This window comes from Lycium ferocissimum, chromosome 1 (assembly GCF_029784015.1).
Source record: "Lycium ferocissimum isolate CSIRO_LF1 chromosome 1, AGI_CSIRO_Lferr_CH_V1, whole genome shotgun sequence".
In the NCBI taxonomy this organism is placed as follows: domain Eukaryota; kingdom Viridiplantae; phylum Streptophyta; class Magnoliopsida; order Solanales; family Solanaceae; genus Lycium; species Lycium ferocissimum.
In genome coordinates this window covers 7636455-7658035 of record NC_081342.1, presented here as the reverse complement: position 1 = coordinate 7658035, position 21581 = coordinate 7636455, and the positions used below count along the sequence as shown (strand labels likewise).

Sequence of the window (21581 nt, the reverse complement as noted above, 5' to 3'; positions counted from 1 at the left end):
CAAAATCATTCTAGTACTTCATTTTTTGGGTAAAGTTTGATTCTCACTTAACTCTTCGCTTTCTTTTCATGTACAAAAAGAAAGTAACTTAACAAAGTTATTGGATGTGGTACGAAAGAAGAATTACTAAAACAACAAGTGTATCACTGATTTATGAGAATGCTTGTCATTTTTTCGAGAAAAAAAAAAATCTATGTTCAGTGTTTCTACCAAAGATTTGGAGTTACAGTTTCTTTCCTGTTTTTAGTGCAAAATGATATTGAGGAACCTAGGTTAGAAAATATTATCGCAAATGATAATTTTCCAATTTCCCATTTCATGTGAGTACTAGTCTTATGCATCGGCAAACATTCAAACCACAAAACATGAATCGAAATTGGTTAATAAAAACTTCATTTGTTTTTGGATTTATCAATTTCGTTATAATGTGAATATTGTATTTTAGAAAAAAAGCTGGCATTTCAAAAGAAGTTTAATAGTTGATAAGTGGAGGCAAAGTTACTTCCCTTCACAATTTCAGATTTTCGGTTATTTGTGGAACAATCGAGAATTTCTTTGTTTCGTGCATTTCATCATATCATAAAGGTTTTTTGGATATAGTCAGGTATGAAATTTATTTGCTATAGAAGTTTAAGTTTTTGAAGTTATATGTTATGCTTACGCTTGAGGATTTTAAAGTCAAATTTGGAAGTTAGAATCTCAAGTTAAGTTTTAATGTTTGATTCTTTTCAAAAATGACATCGTAACCAATAAATGACATCGTATTCTGTAAAGCATGTCAAAGGTAGAACTGCTAAGTCGTCGATTCGCTCAGTATGAATAAATGAATCGTGGTAAATTATGATTAATTTTTGTATCTATAAATGCCATGAACGAACACCAAATTATAGGAAGCATAAATAGAATTTGGTCCTATAATATGTTTTCCATCTGATTTTAAGTTTTTCTATCTAGTATCCCACACCAAAATAAATTATTAACTCTCTCCTTGAAAATTATGGTTAAGGTATAAGTATTACTCGCATTATTTACATGGTTGCTTTGAAGCATTTAATTAGTTGAGAGAATGTTTTGTCAACACAACAGTTATTTAGAAGAAAAGGCAGCATTACACTAATAAATCTTTGTATGCTTTGCTTCCAGTGAAATTAACACTATGATCCCATATCGTTATTAAACATTGATCTTTGGTTGCTTATACTAATCCCGTAATTAGCATTAATTGCCGAGCTCTGTAACATGGGCTTGTAACCTAAGTGGGGGCATCAATGTGGTGGGATGTTGGGCTGTCCCAGATGGCTGGGCTTGGTGGGCTAATCTCTGGCCTGCCCTGTCCAAGCACAGAGTTGGGTCTTGTGGCCCAATCGAAGGAATGGGCTGTTGGATTCCTAAAGCGGGGCGGACTGCGTGAGGCTGGTTTCACAGAGCAACGAATAGCTCCCGCTCTGAGCAGTGGGAAGGATTACGGGCCAGTGTTCACCCAAGTCCAATAAATGCTTGATGGGCTGCTCTAATTAAACTACCAATTTTTGTTTATTATGGACTTTTTGGCCCAGCATACTTCTTGTAATATTCTTTTGCTTTATCCAGTGGTCACTTGTGCTGTTTTCATTTCGTGGAACCTAGTTATACACATTTTATGCTCTTCTGGTTCTTAAAAAACCACCGTCATTGAAAGAAATAATTTGAAAGATTGGTTTTTATTTTTATTCTCGATGTAATAATAATTTACATATTGAGCGTTACTCAAATTTACCTTTGATTAAATAAAGCAACAATAAGCAAACTGTTATGGCCTCTTAGCCAATACAAGGAATAGCTTTGGGGGTACTACTGTGACCCGCCTAAGACAACTGACTATCAAATTTGACACTTACAAGAAGCGTCATGATCACAATGTCAAACAACACCTTAGGGTGATGTCTAACATGATTGCTCAACTCAAAAGTGCTGGTCATGTTCTCTCTGATGATGATATTATTGTTCAGGCGGTGATCCAGTCGGATCACTTGGGTGCACGTATATTATAAAAAAATCAAAATCTGTTTATGATAGAAATTCCAAAGCAGTCATTATGGATGGTGAGGCAATATTGGCAGACCATTGTAACATGTCCTCAGTTAGTCAGGCAAGGGAAGTTTCACACCCAAGCAACATACAAGGCACTAAGGGAAGTTATTCCTAGTGTACCTTGGAGGAGTCTTGTTTGCCATACTGCTACAAGGCATAATAGTGTTTATGACGTTTGGATTGAAAGAAACACAAGACTATATCAGAATAGAACCTTGAGTTTGGAAAGTTTTGTGCATGATATTAAAACTTCTGTCTGTATATATTATATTAGAGTTAGAAACAATAAGATGCTATTTGATCTTGTAAGCACTTTGTAAATAGCTTTACTTAAAATCATAGGTGGCAGGGATGTTAGTTTATTGGGTGGTTGGGATAGTTATTTAGCTTGGAGGGTACTTTCAGTTGGTTTTTTCATTACCTGATGGGTTGGCTGGTTAGTTACCTTTTGCTTTGTATAGATACATTTGGTGATTAATTAAATGCTTCTTTAATTATAAAAAAAAATGTAAAATACAAAAAATCAAGTTTCTTTTATAATATGTGTGGGTGGGTCTATACACACATGCCAATAAAAAGGAATAGATTTTCTCACCAAAAAACCTAGTATAAAGGCGATTTGGAAATTACGCAAAATTCACTGTCTCTTTGTCATGTCGATGAAGTCGTAGTACTTCATCTGGTTCAATTTCAAATTTTATGACACTTTATTCATTTACTAACGATCCGTTGACACCATTTAATTTCTATCCAAATTTTACAACTCTCAAGAATTCAGATACATTAGACTTTTCCGATTTTAAATTTTTTGTTTCTTAATCGAATTAATATTAATTAATACTTATAGTATTCTTTCCCTACCACGACTAAGATACCATATGTTGAAAACGAATATCTCATACTCTATATGCAGAAGCGAATCTAGGATTTCTAGAATATGGGTGCACCAATTAAAAAAAAAAAAAAAAAGAAGGAAGAAATATATTAAGTTGAAATTAAAAAAATAAAACTTAATCAGCTACTTGAACGACGTCGTTAAAAGAATCTGATTTGATAAATTTTGTGGCGCAAAATACTTGTGCAGATACACACACACGCCAAGTCTCATCAGTTAAAGAGTAGAGAGCAACAATGGCATTTCTCAGTGGAAAGCTCTCTACTTTACCTTTCAAATTCTACACTGTTTCTTCATCACAACAAGGTTATCTTTCTCTCCATTTCTACATACACTATACAAACAAATACTCTCAGAGGAAAAAAAAAAAATGAAAAAAACAATACTCCCTCGTTCACTTTTACTTGTCATATTTCGCTTTTCCACAGTGAAACTACCTGCAATTTAACAAAATATTTTAAGATGTTTTTTTTTATCATATTGATATGGGAAGAATCACAACTTATGGTATTTTTAATATTTTAAGATGTATTTTTTCGTCATATTGATATAGGAAGAGAATCACAACTTATATTATTTTTCGTATAATTTTCAACAATAACAACAGCATACCCAGTATAATTCACCAGGTGGGGTCTGAATTTTTCTTATAGTTTTTGAACATCTAAATTTTAAAATATCAAATTAATCTAATTTAATTTAGCTTCGAATATTACTCAAATTGACTCTCGACAAGCTATACGTGACAAGGAAAAGTGAACGGAGGGAGTTATCACAAACTTTTGCTACTATGAGTTTTAAGATAATTCTTGAATTATGTTTGTTTGTGTTGTTTTAATTACTCAACAGATACAAATGCAAACTCGAAATCAGTGAAAATAAGAGAAGATTGGAGGAAAAAATCTCGACCAATTCCTCCTGGTGGGACTTATCCAGCTAAAGACCACTGCAGGTTCATAATTCTGCTTTTCTTTTTGTATTAAAATTAACACTTTTAGCTTTTTCTGATGTAATGGGAGATAAATTTAATATCAATGGTGGATATTTAGAGAAGAGCTTGACAATTGGAGTTAATTAGTACTTCTTGATCATTTTTCTTCCTTCTTGATCATTTTTCTTCCTTCTTGATCATTTTTCTAACTTTTAACTTTGTTTTTGTAGGTTTGAATAGTGAAAAAGTTGTACAGAGATGAGTAAATAGAGGGTCTCATTTTATTTTTATCTTGTGTTTGAAAAGTTTTCCTTTTAGGGAACTATGGTGGGTAAATTTTCATAAATTTTATAGTAAATGTGAAAGAATTATGGAAATAAATACGAGGAAGTTTGGACATTATTTTTGCATGAAGTAAAACGAGAATGTGAAATATTCAATTTGAAATGGATTAAGCACAATTTGTTGGGTGTGCGAACAAAGTCCCACATTGGTAGCTGAAAAGATTGGGAGCCAACATATAAGGTGTAGGAATCTCTTAATGGTGTGAGGCCTTTTGGAGAAAACCGTGCGGGCTTAACCCAAATCAGACAATATCACACCACGTTAAGAGTATCTGCGGGCTGGTTGACCCCAACATAATAAGCTAAACATTTAAAATGTTTTAGCTAATTTCCGGAGGTAAAACTTGAAAAAGGGACTTTGGTTGTACTCTATTCGTCCTAAGTTGGATTGAATTTTGTCGAATAGAAACAAAAAGATTTTGAAAGTGTTGTTGTATTATAAGCTTGCTAAGTGTTGCTTGGAAGACTGAGATGCTGATGTTGACAACAATGTCATACATACTAAGTAATATTATTATGTACTAGTTCATTGTTTTTGGGTTACAAGTTTGATATAATCTTTAACCACCCATCCTCATACTTAGTAAATTGATTGCTTGTCAATTTTGTGATATTTTCTTAATCATTATAGTTTTTTTTTACTTAGTAAATTAATTGCTTGTCAATTTTGTGATATTTTCTTAATCATTATAGTTTTTTTTCTTGATGGTAATGTAAAATTTTCTGGTTTGCAGCCGTTGTGGTTTGTGCGACACTTACTACATTGCCCATGTCAAGAATGCATGTGCTTTCTTGGGAGATGGCATGTCTAGAGTTGAGGTGAGTGTTTCTATGCTATTGTATAAGTCATGATACTGTTAGCTTTAGTTGCAGTTCTTATTGTTTATCCCTAGTTTTCGACTTTTCGTTCCTTTTGTTGGTCAGAAATGACTGACTGGAGTTTGATTATTGCATGCTTTCATTGTCACATGCAGATTTACCCTGTGAATTTCTGTTTGTCTACGGCGTCCTTTCTAAAGCTGTCTCATTCATATAGTTTTACATCTCATCAGTATGTGCTATGTGTGCAGTGCAGAGATTTGATAGTGTTAGTGCAGTGTGTTGTGGAAGTCATAAGAAAAGTCTGCAAGCTAGAATTAGATGCTCAGAGAGAGTACCGGTTCATGCTCTCTGATACCGTATAATCCACTATTAGGTTGTGTGAACTTGAATTTATCTCTCTTTCGTCACTCTAATTTCATTAAAATCCTTTTTTGGGAGTATGAGAGAGTTTAATACTTCAGTACTAGGAAATGTTGCATACTTGAACTTGATCGATTCTCCAGTCCCCGCTGATTTTTTTCACAAGCATGTTAGACTTTTAATTTTCTGTTTCACTCTCTTGGATAAAAGGTATGCTGCTCTGAATGTTGACAAGATATGGGAATAAATGAAGGTATGCTGCTCTGAATGTTGACAAGATATGGGAATAAATGAAGTTTTAAGCACTACTATAGAGCTATAAACTACACAAGGTACAAAGCACACATATTGGATAATCATAAGAATGGTTTCTCTAGTTTTTAATAAAATCTCTCGGTACTGAGACAAATGGATTGGATAATGTTTTACTGAACCACACCATGGACTGGGTCTAATTGGACTCCTCATAAGGGAATGGGAAACATTCATAGACCTCCATCTAGGTCTTCAGCATGGTGTGCATCTGTCCTCTTCTTTGTTTTTCTTCTTGTTTACCATTTGTGTTTAATAATATCATACAACGCGGCATAGGTTACAGGTATAACATAATCTCGTGACATGTCAAATTCTTTTTCCCCCAATTTATACAAGTTTCTTTTTATTTTTTTCATCTTTTGTCCTCCTTGGGATTCATAAGGGGAACATTGCCCAAAGGAACTTGGTAAAATATGAAAGTTTGTCCTGCTAAAGTTTGATTGGTGGGTGGAGGGTGATAGGGGATGCATATTTGTTCTTGTATGAGAAAGAATGATTTGACTACTCATTAAAAAACTCTGGTGCTAGCTGCAAGTAGCATTTCCTTGGAATTGCTTTCAACTCCGTCATGCTGTGCTATGTAGGATCTGCTCTTTTAGTCAAAGTTTTATGATAGCTCAAAGTAATAAGATAACGTTTTTGATGAAAAAAATAACCAGATAATGTTGACTGTTCCTTTTCATCTTCTTCAGGCTTTGGAACCTATCGTCCATGGACGAGGACGGAAAGAAGATTCCTTGGATGAGATGTATATGGGGGTGTATGAGAATCTATTGTATGCTCGTAAAACTAAGCCTGTGGAAGGTACAACTTTGGATGCTCTTAAGTGTATTCTAGTTCAGATGTACAGTTGTATGTTTCCTTCTGCTCCTCTAGGTCATTAAAAGAATGCATTTTTTTTTCGTGCAAGATCTATCAGATTTTTCTTTGAGTGAGTTTTTACTGTGTGCCAATTTCTTATGAACAATCTGGAATTTTCTTTCCTATCTTTTCTTCCTGGCATTCAGGAGCTCAATGGACAGGGATAGTGACAACTATTGCTGTGGAGATGCTAAAAGCTGGGATGGTAGAAGCTGTTATTTGTGTTCAGAGGTATGGCCTGCATCCAATTTGGTTAAAAAGAATTAGGTTCTCCCTCCTGGTTACTTCCATTGTACATGACTTGCGCATTTGAAATTTTTGCTTCTCACTCCAAAGTACCCTTATTAATGGCGTTTTAGAAAAACTCACATATTTGGGTATGCATAAAAGTGAAGTGTTATGTTGGAGGAAATTGTGATTTTAGTTTTAAGATCTAAGTAACATCCAAAAACAGATATGACTATATGGATAGAATTGAAGGATTTTCTACTTATTTTAAAAAAGAACTAATACTTATAGGATTTAATCCTGTTCAATCTTCTGCCAATTGCTTCTTTTATGTATTTTTGTTTTCTTTTTATCACTTATTATCCAGCAATCATGGATTCTTACTTCTTCTTTATAATATTTAGTGATCCGGAAGATCGATTTGCTCCCCGACCTGTCCTGGCAAGGTTTGTGACTGGAATTTCCGTACTATTTTATATTCATGTTGATATTCTATTGTTAATTTACTCATTTTCATCCTCCTCTCGACTTTCATGTTTCCAATAGGACTCCAGAGGAAGTTATAGCGGCCAAAGGTGTTAAGCCGACACTGTCTCCTAATCTAAATACTCTTGCGTTAGTTGAGGTTCTTCTTTCACTTCCATTAGCATCAGAATCTTTGCTTCTTTATTGTTGTCGTCAATGCAGTTATAAATTATGTTTCTCTATCAAATTTCTGAATGGAGCATGTTGTCCTAGATTGAAGATGTCATATCTCTCTTCAGTAGGTCAGTGAAACTTGTGTAGCTATGCATTGTGCTTTGCCTCAACTGGGGATTTTATTAAGAGAAGCTCTTTTGCTTTTTTGTTTTGTTTGATATGACAGTTCGAGCTGAATTTCTTTCCTGTCAATGTCAGATTTTCTTCGCCAACTTTCGATAGACATAGCTATTTAAGTCTCCAGCATTACCATTGACGGAAGAAGAATATATGGCCAATACTACTAGAAAGATTCCTCTTTGGATGATGCTTGTCAAGTTTGGAAGGGGAGGGGGACTGCGAAACCCATTAGGGTAAAAAAATAGTATCCTGTTAGAACGCCCCTCATTGGTAATTGTCCAATGGGATACTTCTGTCACATGGAGAAATTTTGCTCCTAGGCAAGCAAGAATCAGCTGGTCTGCTTCAGTGAGAGGTATCTACTCCTTCCCTTGGGAAGGTTTGGCTATCAAGTGAAAGCTAACTGAACAGCTTGTGGACTTCCTGGAAGTCCTCCATTGTTCAGAGGGGGGTGGGGGGGAGGAATTGAATGCCATTTTTATGTGGAGGTCAATCATTTAATTATAACAACTTTCATGGATAATATATGGCTGGGTAAAACAATGAGGAATTTTGATAAATCAGGCTAAAGTTAGTAGCTGTGTATAGATTGTTATGCTGAGAGACCAAACGCGAAAGAAATCATGGCATTGAAATTTGACAAAATTCTGCAGATCTTTTCTTCTCATGACAATGCAATCCATAGAACTTCAGACTTTCTAGTCATGCATGCACTAATGTGTTAAAACTGAGTTTTAAGAGATTCCAGTTTCACTGAGGACTATTGTGCAAGTTTATAGTGTAACTTGTAGTTCAAATGTTGAAGTAAGAGCATGCATTTTCCTGGAAACAGGCAGCTGGTGTGAAGCGCCTTCTCTTCTGCGGTGTTGGCTGCCAAGTGCAAGGTATTCGTGTAGTTATGATCTATTCGTCTCTGCTTTAAGTTATTGTTTGTCATTACATCACTGTATCATAAGCAGAGCATTTGGCGAATTGCAGCTTTAAGATCAGTTGAACAATATTTGAATCTGGAAAAGCTTTATGTACTAGGCACCAACTGTGGTAAGTAGTCAGTGGTATTCATAGATTCCGTTTGTCACATCTTTGATTATGTTTAATATAGCTACCAACTGCCAGAAATTTGATGATGCTAGCAACTGAGTCTGTTTGGACAAATAATCAATCTATTAATTTTCGATAAAAAAAAGGCTTGAACTATTAACATCACCCTGGAGGAGTCCTTGTTAGTATCCCACAAAAGAGTCAGCTGAGCTTTTTCCAGTTTGTACACCACATAAGCAGGGAGGGAAAATGACACATATAGTAAGTGGACAAACTGGATAAGAGTCAATGGAATCTTTTATGATATAAAGTGGGATGCTCTATAAACTGCTTTTTATCAAAATCTCCTTCTCTTAGGTATTTTTTAGCCAATATAGGCCTATACTAAACAGCGGTTTCTTGACAGTGGATAATGGACCACGAGAAGGGTTAGATAAGTTTCTGAAGGCCGCTAGCAGCGAACCTGAAACAGTTCTCCACTATGAGTTTATGCAAGACTACAAGGTGTGCTCCGTTACTCTTTCATGACAAGCTCACGTTCCTTGTGAGACAACCTATGAATAACCTCTGTGATCTTGGAATTCTATCCATTCTAGTATAAGAACAAGGAAACCAACTTCTATATTCTCTATGTGTTTGTTAGGCGATATGTTTTCTGATTTTGTTGTATTCTCAAACTTCCTTAAACAACTTTTCTTAGCCTGATGACTAGGGTGCTCTGTCTAGGATATGTTTTTTATTTTGTTGGTGAGTTCAATTAACTCATGAAGATGCATTTTAATATATCATATTGTCTCCATCCCGATAAAGTCTATATGACAATTCTTTTTATTTTTCCATGTACCAAAATCTTTGACACCATTTTACTAATAATTATTTTATGCAACTTCATTAGCTTCTTTAATTTAAATCTTTCTGACTATTCAACATTTGAAGGTTTGATTTGACATTTTCTATCTCAAACTAATTTCTTTAACAATTATTTGTTTTTTTCTTCAACTAATACCTATATAATACACAAGTCAAACTAATATCTTAAATACGTCAGAAGGTGTTGCATTAAAGTTGATAGAGGTTGTACTATTCGATGTTGGATCAGATCTGCCAATAAGTAGGAACTTGCAAATAGGAAAGGCAAAATTAGGTTCATATGTGTTTTGTCACCCTCGTAGATGAAAACATTTAGACAGTTAATCCTATAAAATTATGTTTTGAAGGATATATTATTGAATTACATATGATAGTTTTCTAATCAGTTGAAACACTAAGCCCGACATTTCAACAGGTCCATCTGAAGCATTTGGATGGCCATATTGAAGAGGTAAAATAGTGGCTTCTTTTCGTATCTTTTGTTTTATCTGAATGCTGTTTATTCAGATATATATTTCACTAAGCAGGTTCCCTATTTCTGTTTACCAGCAAATGATTTAGTTGATGTTATTGCGCCATCTTGTTACAGGTATTTCAATTGCTTATTCTTGATTTTCTGACTGTCCTTAAATAATATCTGTATACTTGCTCCTGTAGACTTTTTCGCCCACAGGTCTGTGGTTAGTGTCCTATATTCTCATTTATCATATATTTCAGTATCCTGTCTCTACTTCTTCGGAATATGAACCTGTGCTGATCTGTGAACTTTTCTTTCCTCCTATCTTACAGCTGTTTTGACTACACAAATGGCTTGGCGGTGAGTTCTCTGTTCATAATCAAAGGCACTCATATATTGCATATACAATTTTCACAAAGAATACTGAGAAAAGAAACATCCAAGAGCAGCATGTGCACAGTACATACACATACATTAGACGTTCAGAGAGCAACAAAAAGTGTACTCTCAATGCTACATTGATTGGTCTTAGATGCTAGAAGGTTAAGTGCTTGTTTTAGAAAAGAGCTAGAATGTTAGAAGTGCTAAGTTCTGAAGATATTCTTGCATTGGACAAATATCATGTGTTGTTTGTTTGATATTTATAATCTCTCTTCTACCTTTCTCTGTTCTCAGAATAGCAAACCCAAGTTGGTCTCCCCATCCTATATTTGAGGGGGCTGATTAGAATCTTAAGTGTTATTGGTAGAATATTAATGTTTAGAATGTCAGATGTGTTAAGTTCTTAAGTCCTCCCCACATTTACAAATGTCTATTATGTCTGACACTTACAAATAGGTGTGCATAGTACTCATCTAAGTATCAAATTTTGCATACGTCTCCTCCATCTTATTTTCTCACAAAAGAAGCTTCTTTCTTAGTTTTCTGACAGGGAAAGAGGTTCCACAAAGGCAGCCTCGAGTATTGAAGAATTTATAGGTTTTAGAGCTATACCTAGCTACTAATTTACTCCAACTGTTTTAGAGCTGACCTAGCTACTAATTTACTCCAACTGTTTTTCAAGTGAAAGCTTGTGACATATCTGGAGATGAGATTCAGTGGTTAAGGTCCAGGGGGGGAATTTTGTAGCAAACTCTTTTTGGTCCTGGACAGTAATGCATTATGCTTTCATTCATAAGTCTGTTCTTTAAGGTTTTAAGAAAGACTTACCTCCCAAGGTAGGGGTAAGGTCTGCGTACACTCTACCCTCCCTAGACCCCACTCGTGGGAGTACATTGCATATGTAGTTGTTGTTGTTGACAATAAGTATTTTTATTCCTAAAAGATTTATCAGTCGCTGTCCTGCTCCATTACTGTAGTTTACAAAAATTATCGTGACGGATTTTTTCTTCTGAATAAACCAAAGCTTAATATCCCGGTGCATGCCAACATTTCAAATCTTACCTTTAGGGAACTTTCCAATCTTAAATTTAAGGAACTTTCCAGGATTTGGTGGTGGGATACATGGGTGTGCCAAAGTATAGCGGAATCAGCATGACGCAGCATCCCCAATATGTTACTGTCAGGTAAAGCAATGCCAAATCGTTTGAGCTTTTGACAGGGTAAACAGATATGATTTTTGCTATACCCCCGAATAAGCTTGCTTAAGAGATAGCTTTGGATATTCTTAATGCAGAAATGAACGTGGTAGAGAAATGCTAAGCCTTATCGAGAACCTTTTGGAAATTACGCCGACGATAAGTAGTGTAATACATGATGCTCCATCTCACAACTTTGCCCTAAAACTCTTTCTGATAATATAATTATTTCAAAGAATGCATCTTATTTCAGGGTAAGCGGCGTCCATTTGTTGTGGAAACCGTGAAGGCAGATGATGAAGCAAAATTTGGTATGTGTTATCTTCTGACATTTATTCATTTCACGCGTAGTGACTAAGCATGCTCTCTCTGTACCCATGCTGGTTCAGAATTTGATATCTGCTCTCGGGTTTTGTACTCTTCTTTGATGAGTCCATGTGCAAGTATCAACCATCTGAGTGTTTATCCCAGCCTTTTCCCCTTCAATGTTGTTGAAGAGTAGGAAATGTTAGGGGAATTTGCAACCTCATGTTTGCTTGTTTAAGTTATGCATCGTTTGATGAATTTATCACTACGCTTGGACCACCATTGATTAATGAATGTCTAGTTTTCAAGTGTTGCTGATTCTGGTCCATTACAAAACGCCACTCTTTATGTTTAGCTATTTTGACTCTTTTGATGTAATCGGAATTTTCTGTAAGGAAGAGAGACTATTGTAGGTGAATCTCAATTTAGTTCGATAATATTCATAGCATATATGTTATGTATGTTCATGTATAATAGGACACTGTTTCATTTACTTCTATAGTATGTTGCAGATGTCTCATCGACTGTTTGTACTGGCCTAAGATTAACCTTAATTTATTTTGATCATTACAACTCGAAGTGGATTTAGTCGCTTGAAAGTTTCAATTATTTGCTATGATACTCACGGTTGATTACAGTGTGCCGAAGGCAGGATCCCGAGAAGTATATCTTTTCCAGTTATGATCTTGAAGTAAATATTTTTTTAACACCTTCTCCATGATCTTCACACGACTCATGCAGAAACTTTTCTGAATTTCCAGGAAGAGGTCCTTCTCAACCTGCTCCAAAGTTTGTTGGAAATTTAATAGCATTTCTTCTCAACATCGTAAGAACTTTTTGTTCATAAATGCTTGTGAATTTCAGAAATGATGACAAATTCCCTGTTCTAAACTTGGTTCTCTGGGTTCAGGTGGGACCGAAAGGTCTAGAATTTGCCCGTTACTCGCTAGATTACCACACAATCAGAAATTATTTACATGTAGTCCGCAAATGGGGAAAAGAAAGGTTTGTAGAAATTAATATTTATTCCAGTATGGGGGACTACACTCATGTCATTCTCTCTCACTATTGTGTGTGTTTGGTGAAATTGCAGAGCTGACAGACATATGCCAGAATATGCAAAGAAAATTGTCAGCACGTACAACCAGAGTGGAGAAATTGATCAAATGCTTTCAAACAAGTGAATAATTTGGTAGATTGCAACTCCTCATGTACGCATACAGTGTCAATTTTTTAAAAGAATAGCTGCATGTTCTTTCTAAAGGAAGGATGCATCCAGTCTATAGAAGTTTGGGGTAGTCCAAATATATTAACACCTTTTGATAGACAAAATGTAATTCCTTTATAATATTAACTACGTTGACTATTGGTAAACAAACTCCATGTATGTGATTTAGTTTTAGATTCTTGAGGATAATGCTTTTGATAGTGAATGCATAACATCACATTTGATTTAGTTTGGCCTAAAATATATCTTCCTATTGGTCTTCTGGTTCAAACTGAACGTTATAATGAAACCTGAAGATGATTTATAGTTTTCGAAAAATAAAAGTTTCATCGTTTCAAACCATGTTCAAAGTACAATGATATGGAAATTCATTTTACAGAAATATTTTAGAAATAGAGGCGGGCGATAGAAGGAAATTAGCCAACGGACTACATGATCCAAGATAATTCTCGGATAGATTTCTTGGCATTACATTAGAAATGGTTAAAAGTATTAGTCAAAGACAATGAAAGCCGGTTGGCAGACTATGAACGGTAATGAAGGCAGAATTTCGTAAAATTAGTCTGGATGGGCTGTTTTCGGTCCGCTTGGTAATATTTAGCCACTAGTTTGAAATGTAATTGAGAAATAGACATTGTTTAGGCGAAAATAACATCTGGACAAAAATACCCCTAGCTAAAACATGGAGCAACTCCTGCACACAGTGTTGGTTTCGAAATTTTGACAAGTGGAACTCCAGCACATTCGGAAATTTGTTGTATTTTTAAACTCATGAATGATTCATGGACTTCAAACTCTTATAAGTTCAAACTCCATGAATGATTTATGAGTCCAAACTTTAAATTCAAATTCAATGGATGATTGAGGTTAGGGGGTTCAGACTTTCATAACTTAAGCGTAAAAATTTGCTGGAGTTTCAAGCTCCATGAACGATTCCTGGAGTTCAAACTCCGTGAATGATTAATGAGTTCAGACTCAATGAACGATTCATGGGGTTCAAATTTTCACAGTAAGTGTAAAAAATTGCTGGAGTTTCGAATTCTATGAATGATTATGTTAAATGTTTATCAGTTCATACCCTAGGAGCAATTCATGAAATTCAAACATTTATTAGTTCAAACTCCATGAACAATTCACAGAGTTCAAATTTTTACAATTTAAGTGTAAAAATTTGCTGAATCTTTGAAGTATTTCACTTTTTGACTTCCCAAGTGTTGGTGTAAGTTATGACATTGGAACCCAAATACTCAATTACCTCATGTACTCCAGGTAAATGGAGATGTTTAAATTCTATGGTTTTAAAAAGAATTCTTTTTTTAAAGAACAATCATGATTTGCTGATTCATAAAACGTCATACATAAGCAATGACTTATCCGCTATATGTGTGTGTGAACATAAACAATATACACAAGTGAACGGTAATATAAATGCATGTCTACAAATGTAAATACAGAATTATATACAAAAAGCATTCAGAACATTCATCCAGCAGCAAATGCACGTAGATATTGGAGTTCCAATAGCACCCAAAGGTATGGTCTAGTGGTCAATAAAGTGGGTTGAGAATCATGGAATATCCGAAAGAGGTTGACAATAAGGTCTTTCAAAATTGACTATTTGCCCTTCTGTTAGAGGTGTTCCAATCTTGGTTACAAATACTAGGTGTTTTTTCTTATCTGTTCACGTCTTGGTGGATAGAGTTACCCGGTGTCTGTGCTAATGGGAGGTAGCAAGATACCTCATGCTTAAGTCATGAACTACCAAATTTAAAACGAATATGTTTGCAGTCATTCAACAAATTAAATATAGGATAACAAATTTCACTTACCATATTTAATGTAATGAAATTGCATAATAATTAATGGTCAGAGCAAATTCTTTGATTAGGACTAACAAATATCCTTGAATAGAAAAGTTTCAGGTTTAAGTTTTGTTAATGAGACAGAGCGTGTGTTTACCTGTGTTTACTAATAACAGGGTACACACTTTTCTGGTAGGACATGCAACAGTAAGATACAAGGACAGTGCCCCCCAGCCAACTCAAGTTAACACTTGCAAAGTGGCTCCTTATTAGAGCATGAAGGAATGGGCTTTCTCATGGAACTTTGAGGATATAGTTTAAGTGACCCAGGCCATGTGTATTTCTCTCTTGGTAAAAGTTATGTCTAATAATAGGTTAGAAAAAACCTAAGTAAGTTCCACTGCAAAAGGACATAATAACAACTGTAGCTTCCTGGTTGAAGTGTTAAATTCAAACACTTTGCATGGAGCAAGTTGAGGAACATGAGCTGTGTGTTTTACAGTCATTTAAGGTTTGAAACTGACTTTTTTTTTTTAAAAAAAAAATATTTCTTTTTACAAGACTTTTGTTTGTGGTGGTGAAGCAATTATAGATGGGACAGTAGATAAAGGTTGCTGCATGCGTGATTCAACAGCATGGGAACTCATATGGGTTGTCTATATATGTACTGCTTCTTTGGATTTTCTTCTTTTTGTTTAATTCTTTTCTGTCAGTGGAATTTTTATGTTCTTTGTTCATTGTGCAATGGGAAATTTAATTCATGTTGGATCTCACTGAAAGGAAGTTCAATTCCCATCTATTACAATAAATTGTTAAAAACGGGAAATAAAATTTGTCACCAAGCAGACAACCATGGACCACTCTTCTGAACCTATCATTCTTCCTCCCACAGTTTCCTTCCTACTGTTTGTTTCAAGGGGCGGAGCTACAGTTCTGCTAACAGGATCGGTAGATTTCAGTAGCTTTGGCCAGACCCTGTATTTGTATTTAAAAGTCCACTTAATATGAATAAATAATTTATCCAGAACCCAATAATCTCAATAATATGCCTTTTCAAGAATCTAGAACTCATAAACTCAAAATCATAGCTCTGCCGCCGTACCCGCTATCTCTTTTAGATTCTTAAAAGAAAAATGAAAATTTCAGGTTATGGACGTTGTACAGGAACCAAATAAATAAGAATGAGAGAGGAGAAGAATCTAGGATGCTAACATGGAAGATTCATATAGATTTGCTGATAGGTGGCTAGACTAGATGGATAGAATCAATCATCATTTTTTAAAATTTTCTATTTTTGGTAAGGCAAGCTGTTACTTGAGATATTGTGAAGAAATGTTAGTAATATTTTGACTTCTGAAGAAGGGGAATTTGTGGATGGAAAGGATTTAGGAAGTTTCCATTCATACATGGAGCTTTGACTGCTCCAGAATGAATCCTTGAACTACCCCATCCATGCATTTGTCCCCTTTGAAGTTCAAGACAATCTTCTCACTTCACTAGGTGATAATGACTGAGCTAGACTCATATGGCATTGGTCTGAGGTATGGTATTTTTAATTCTATCTAATTTGGTAAACCTCTTAAAAGTATACTATTATACATGTGATAGTTTAAGAGAGATGAAACAATATGAAATTGTCCTCCAAGTTTGACTTTTTTCCTTATAACCAAGAAATTTTCGAGGGCTAGCTAGTTGGTGCATTGTTAGAAACTCAATGTATAACGGGTTTGCCCTTCTATCCTTTTTGATATATGAGGCCTTCTGTCCGTGTCAGGTTTTGAACTTACTATGTGCGTCTAATCTCCACATAAGGTGTTATGCTTTTATCATGAATCCTATGTTGCTTAGACTCTAAAAATGCTGCTATATTCGCGTTAGATCCTTCAAAAATAATATACATTTTGAAGGATTCGACACGCACCGGACGACATTTTTAAAGCGTCCAAGCAATCTAGACTGGACCAAGCTTTGGGGCTATCTTCCAAGTTTGACTTTGAAGGCAATGGGATCTTTTTACCCTCTGTTTTTCTCTTTTTTGTGGGCTCTATCCATGTGCTTGGCAACATGGAGGTACTCTAAGAATTTCGCATAGGTATTTCTTGAACTAAACTAGTGAAGAGTCTATGTCATATTTAAATTGAAATAAGGGATGTTGTGGAATTATGGATATTTGGTCCACCATATTTAATCGGCCCCTAGGTGGACCATGTTCTAAAGATAGATCCCATCAGTAGAATAAATGACTAGGTGGACCAAGATTTATTGAGTGAGAGAACCTTTCTATTACCTTTGACCATTCTTTACCAACTTTCATAATATCAGAAGATAAATTTTCCTTCACAAGCATTGAAGCATGATGTGCACGACTCATGATACATAAATTGAACAACATATACTTTTTATGTAACTGATTAAATTACTTGCAGGAAATGAGATATATAAAGTCACATTTTTTCTATTAGTACATATTTTTCAACCTTTTATACACATTCTCCTTAAGATTAGATGCTCAAAAAAGCCTCTTCTCCCTACAAAAATGCCCAAAAATGAATTTTGGGATTTCTCTGGAGAGGGCTGCTCTCTGTTTTGCCTCTTCCTTCTCTTGTCACAAATGGTCTTTACTTTTTTTTTTTTTTTTTGGTTACTTGGCAAGTAAACTTACAGGAAGAAAAGGTAAAAAGTAAATATTAAAAAAAAAAAAAAAAAAAAAAAGGGGGAAAGAAAATTTTAGAAAGGTAACTTGCTTCTTCTTAGGCATGCAACAGCAACAGATTGATTTTTCTGCTTAATTTCTTCTTTCCAAATTTTGCCAATATCTTGTGATACTTTAATGGCATCCAAAGATGCACCAGAGAGTCCTCTTCTTGTAAATCCAACTGCATATAAACCAGCTTTACCTTTCCATCCATTTGGAAATGGGCTTTTTGGAAATCCCTCCCTTGAAAAGAATTCACTTTCCTGAATTAAAAAAATTCTCATTAGACCAAATTTCAAAGAAAAATATTCTTGATAACTCTTAAAAATGAATGATCATGCAATGAAACAGGGAAAGAAGTCAAAAAGAAACAGGATTTAATTTGCAGCTCACATCTGTGATCTAATGCATTCAACCATTTTCTTGGAAAACTCAATCTTCTTTCTGGAAAACTTATTACCATAGTAAAAGAAAAAGAAAATCTAGAGAATATAAAAAAAGAAGATAGGAAGTGATGAGTTATGTTTCTCCGTTCCCAATAAATTAAAAAGAAAATTGAAGTAGCAAATGAGAATACCATCCACCTGATCACTAACAAATACTACAAGAAATAGGAACAGAGAATCTGCAAGAAACCAACTTCCATAACTGTCACAAGAATCCATAAATAAAAAATTAAATGTACCACCTTGGATACACAACCAAACAAAATAAAAATAAACATAAAACTTGTTTATTTTTTCTCACCTTTAACCAGGAAGGGACATTGCTGCAATACCCTGTTGCCAAGATGACACAATCAATCTCAAGAATTTCACCATTCACAAATTCTACTTTTCCTTGAGAAAATTTCTTGATTCCTGGAACTATCTTTATTCCTCCAGATCTAATCTTTTGTAATGCACCTATGTCTAAGACTGGGGTCTTCCCTTCTGTGTTCTTGAGCTGTAAAGGTCCAATGGATGGCCTTTTTAAACCATACTTTTCTACATTTCCAAGAAGTAACCTTGCTGCAACTAGCAATATCTTGTCAACTACATCAATTGATAGCCATTTCATCAATGATACTCCTAACTCAAACGTAGATTTTCCGAGAATTTCCCTTGGCAAAATATGAACCTGTTCATGAAGAAGTCATAAGATATCATTAGATTATATATACTTGTGTGGAATTGGAGATATCGTATTGCAGATTTTCTAGTAAATGAAGTACACAAACATATATAATATTTGTTAGTGTGGAAAGATGCGCTCAAGAAAATGGAGTGCTTTCTCATGGCAGACGTAAGTCATGTAGCTTATGAAAGAATTTGGTTGAGAAAATAAGATTTACCGAGCTTCGAACGACCATGGATGGACTTGCATTGTGGTGGCAAAGATCAAGTGAAACTTCCATGCCTGAATTGCCACAGCCAACAACTAACACATTTTTCCCTTCATAAGCTTCCCCTGTTTTATAGTCACACGCATGCAAAACATGTCCACCAAAATTTTCTAATCCTTCGAATTCAGGCACCACCTTTTCTGCATTCTCTCCTGTGGCCACCACAAGCCACCTGCATATATATTCAGTGACTGAACCATTCTTACACACTGTCTTCACCCTCCATAAACCGCAAGTTTCATCATACATAGCAGTGTGGACCGACTCATTGAATCGTGGGTTGATCTCGAAGTTCTTGGCATAAGATTCGAGGTAGTTAACGAATTGGTACTTAGTGGGATACTCTGGGAAGTGTTCTGGAAATAGGAAGTAAGGCAATTCACAGAATTGTCGCGGGAGGTGAAGTTTAAGACGATCATATGTCCTGTTTTGCCATAAGGACGCAATGCAGTTGGCGCGGTCCAAGATTACAAAGGGAACCCCTTGTTGTTTAAGGCCCGCGCCAACTGCTAGCCCCGAAGGACCAGCACCAATAATGACAGGACCATTTACTAGTATGCATCTTCCAGCAAATAAGTCTTCTTGTTCAAGTGCATGAACCATTAGAGGTGAACAAGGACTATTACAATATTGATTCATCAAAGGTAAGTTTTAGAAATATGCAATAAACTCAACTTTTGTTCTTGTAGTTTCTTGATAGATTTAGTGGGAAAAAAGAGCAAGGAGGAGAAGAAATGTTATGAGTTCTCAAGTTGACAAACAAATGTGTGGAGGGGTTTAGAGGCATAGAGAGGTTTAAATAAGGGGGAAGTTGGACATGACGGGGGTGGGATGCAATTAGGATTTGAAAATGATGAGTTTATTGTCCTTTTCATATGATTAAAGCCTGTGGTCTTCACCCCCCCCCCCCCCCTCGCCTTTGTTTTGAGATGCACATATATTCTTTTAATTAATGTATCTACGCATAATCTATTACATATACAATTGTTTAACTCTCTTTGGACCTATATATATTATTGATGAGACCCCACATTCAATGTAACGACTTCTATAAAAGCATTTCATCTATATCCAAGCTATGCGATTATAGTGTGGCTTGTATGACCTCAAACCAGTGGCAGACCTAGAATTTTTACCAAGTGCTTCAATATATAAGAAATATATAAATAACACGTATATATATATATATATATATATATATATATATATATATATATATATATATATATATTTTTTTTTTTTAAAAAAACATTAAATATACATGTATATACAAATTATTTTTTAACGAAGTGGGTTCATATGAACCCACTTGAAACCACATAGGACCGCCCCTGCCTCAAACTACCTACTTATACCTACATATATATATATCTCCTATATTTTTTTTGGAGTCAACCTACAAATTGAGCTTTCATGTATTTGAATGGTACTTTAAAACTTATTTGCTCCAACTAAGTAGGCGTTTGGACATGCGATTTCATCTCATGAGATGAAATCAGCTTTTGGACATGCGATTTCATCTCATGAAATCCCAAATCATCCAAAAAGGCATGATTTGAGATTTGAAATCATGATTTCAAAAAATATAAATATAAAATTTGACCCATACGTTTATATTTTGTAAAAAAAGACTCATAAGTTGGTAGATATATTTACCAATCATGTTTACCAACCATAAGTTGGTAGATATATTGTTCGTACCATGTAGGAGGATTATATTAAAGAGTAGTTACATTACTATTCATGTTAAAGTTTCCTTTTTATTGAACTAAAGTTTGATCAATTGATGTTGTATATTTTAGAAAGGCCTTCTAGTAGCGTATTAATTTTATTATGAACTATGACTTACGATCATTTGGTAAGATTGTATAAGAATTGGAAAAATTTTGATGATTTTCACAACTTGTGGGGTTTTTTTGTCTATAAAAAAAACTGCAACTGAAGAAATCCAAATTGCATGTCCAAATATGATTTCATCTCATGAGATGAAATCATGTCCAAACGGCTCCTCAGATATATCAAGTTGAGGGTATGGGATATTTGCGAATTGCCCTTCTTTTGGGGTGGTCTTTAAATTTTGCCCGTCATATTTGTGATCTTTAAATTTTGCCCCTCATATTTGTGGTCTTTAAGTTTTGCCCTACGCTTGGATATCTGAGGTTCTGGGTTCGAACCCCCGCTCAGGCATAAAATAAAAAAATAATTTCGCAACGCAGTGGGGGGGAGTGTATCTTATCCGTGATAAAGTCCTTAAGGAAAAACTAAAGTTATGCGGAGGCATAACTTTTCCTCAAGGCATAGTTTAGTTATGCCTTATGGGGCAAAACTTTTCCTTAAGGAACTATGTCTTATGGGGCAGACTTTTAATTAAGGCATAACCAAAAGTATGCCTCATAAGGCAGAACTTTTCCTTAAGGCATAGACTTTGCCTTATAAGGCAAACTTTTAGTTATGCCTTAAGAAAAAGTTCCGTCTTATGGGACATATTTTTAGTTATGTCTTATGGGGCATATTTTTAGTTATGTCTTATGAGGCACACTTTTAGTTAAGGCATAACTAAAAGTATGCCTCATAAG

General features: G+C 35.0%; 2 protein-coding genes across 5 annotated transcripts; one reads left to right on the top strand and one right to left on the bottom strand.

The window, feature by feature from the left end:
- Window positions 1-3096: 3096 nt before the first annotated feature.
- LOC132043183 (7-hydroxymethyl chlorophyll a reductase, chloroplastic) lies at window positions 3097-13352 on the top strand. 4 transcript variants are annotated; one of them, XR_009411782.1, is made up of 19 exons: window positions 3097-3271; window positions 3815-3917; window positions 4975-5059; window positions 6430-6541; window positions 6745-6829; window positions 7231-7272; window positions 7373-7451; window positions 8478-8529; window positions 8624-8686; window positions 9093-9190; window positions 9972-10007; window positions 10084-10145; window positions 10346-10373; window positions 11499-11578; window positions 11689-11758; window positions 11844-11901; window positions 12638-12722; window positions 12807-12901; window positions 12990-13033. XR_009411782.1 is itself a non-coding variant. In XM_059433758.1 (19 exons), exons 1-19 carry the CDS (start codon window positions 3202-3204, stop codon window positions 13078-13080), a joined length of 1371 nt encoding a protein of 456 aa, XP_059289741.1. In that variant the 5' UTR covers window positions 3097-3201; the 3' UTR covers window positions 13081-13352. The 4 variants fall into 4 exon arrangements, 3 of the variants coding, with proteins under 3 accessions (XP_059289741.1, XP_059289676.1, XP_059289792.1); XM_059433758.1 differs by having other exon boundaries at window positions 4978-5059; window positions 12658-12722; window positions 12990-13352; XM_059433693.1 differs by having other exon boundaries at window positions 12658-12722; window positions 12990-13352.
- A 3983-nt stretch (window positions 13353-17335) lies between these two features.
- Window positions 17336-19822, bottom strand: LOC132068298 (probable indole-3-pyruvate monooxygenase YUCCA3). Its single transcript, XM_059461855.1, has 3 exons — window positions 18955-19822; window positions 18369-18740; window positions 17336-17884 (listed from the first exon to the last, which is right to left on the bottom strand). Exons 1-3 carry the CDS (start codon window positions 19642-19644, stop codon window positions 17654-17656), a joined length of 1293 nt encoding a protein of 430 aa, XP_059317838.1. The 5' UTR covers window positions 19645-19822; the 3' UTR covers window positions 17336-17653.
- Window positions 19823-21581: the final 1759 nt, after the last annotated feature.

What these genes read in the sequence shown, in the direction of transcription:
- LOC132043183 (XM_059433693.1), top strand. Translation starts at nt 3,202, where the DNA reads ATGGCATTTCTCAGTGGAAAGCTCTCTACTTTACCTTTCAAATTCTAC. An exon ending in TGTTGGCTGCCAAGTGCAAG is followed by an intron (nt 8,530 to 8,623) that starts GTATTCGTGTAG and finishes GGCGAATTGCAG; the next exon opens with CTTTAAGATCAGTTGAACAA. An exon ending in ACTACACAAATGGCTTGGCG is followed by an intron (nt 10,374 to 11,498) that starts GTGAGTTCTCTG and finishes GGAACTTTCCAG; the next exon opens with GATTTGGTGGTGGGATACAT.
- LOC132068298 (XM_059461855.1), bottom strand. Translation starts at nt 19,644, where the DNA reads ATGAATCAATATTGTAATAGTCCTTGTTCACCTCTAATGGTTCATGCA. An exon ending in CCATGGTCGTTCGAAGCTCG is followed by an intron (nt 18,741 to 18,954) that starts GTAAATCTTATT and finishes CTTCATGAACAG; the next exon opens with GTTCATATTTTGCCAAGGGA. An exon ending in ATGTCCCTTCCTGGTTAAAG is followed by an intron (nt 17,885 to 18,368) that starts GTGAGAAAAAAT and finishes TTTTTAATTCAG; the next exon opens with GAAAGTGAATTCTTTTCAAG.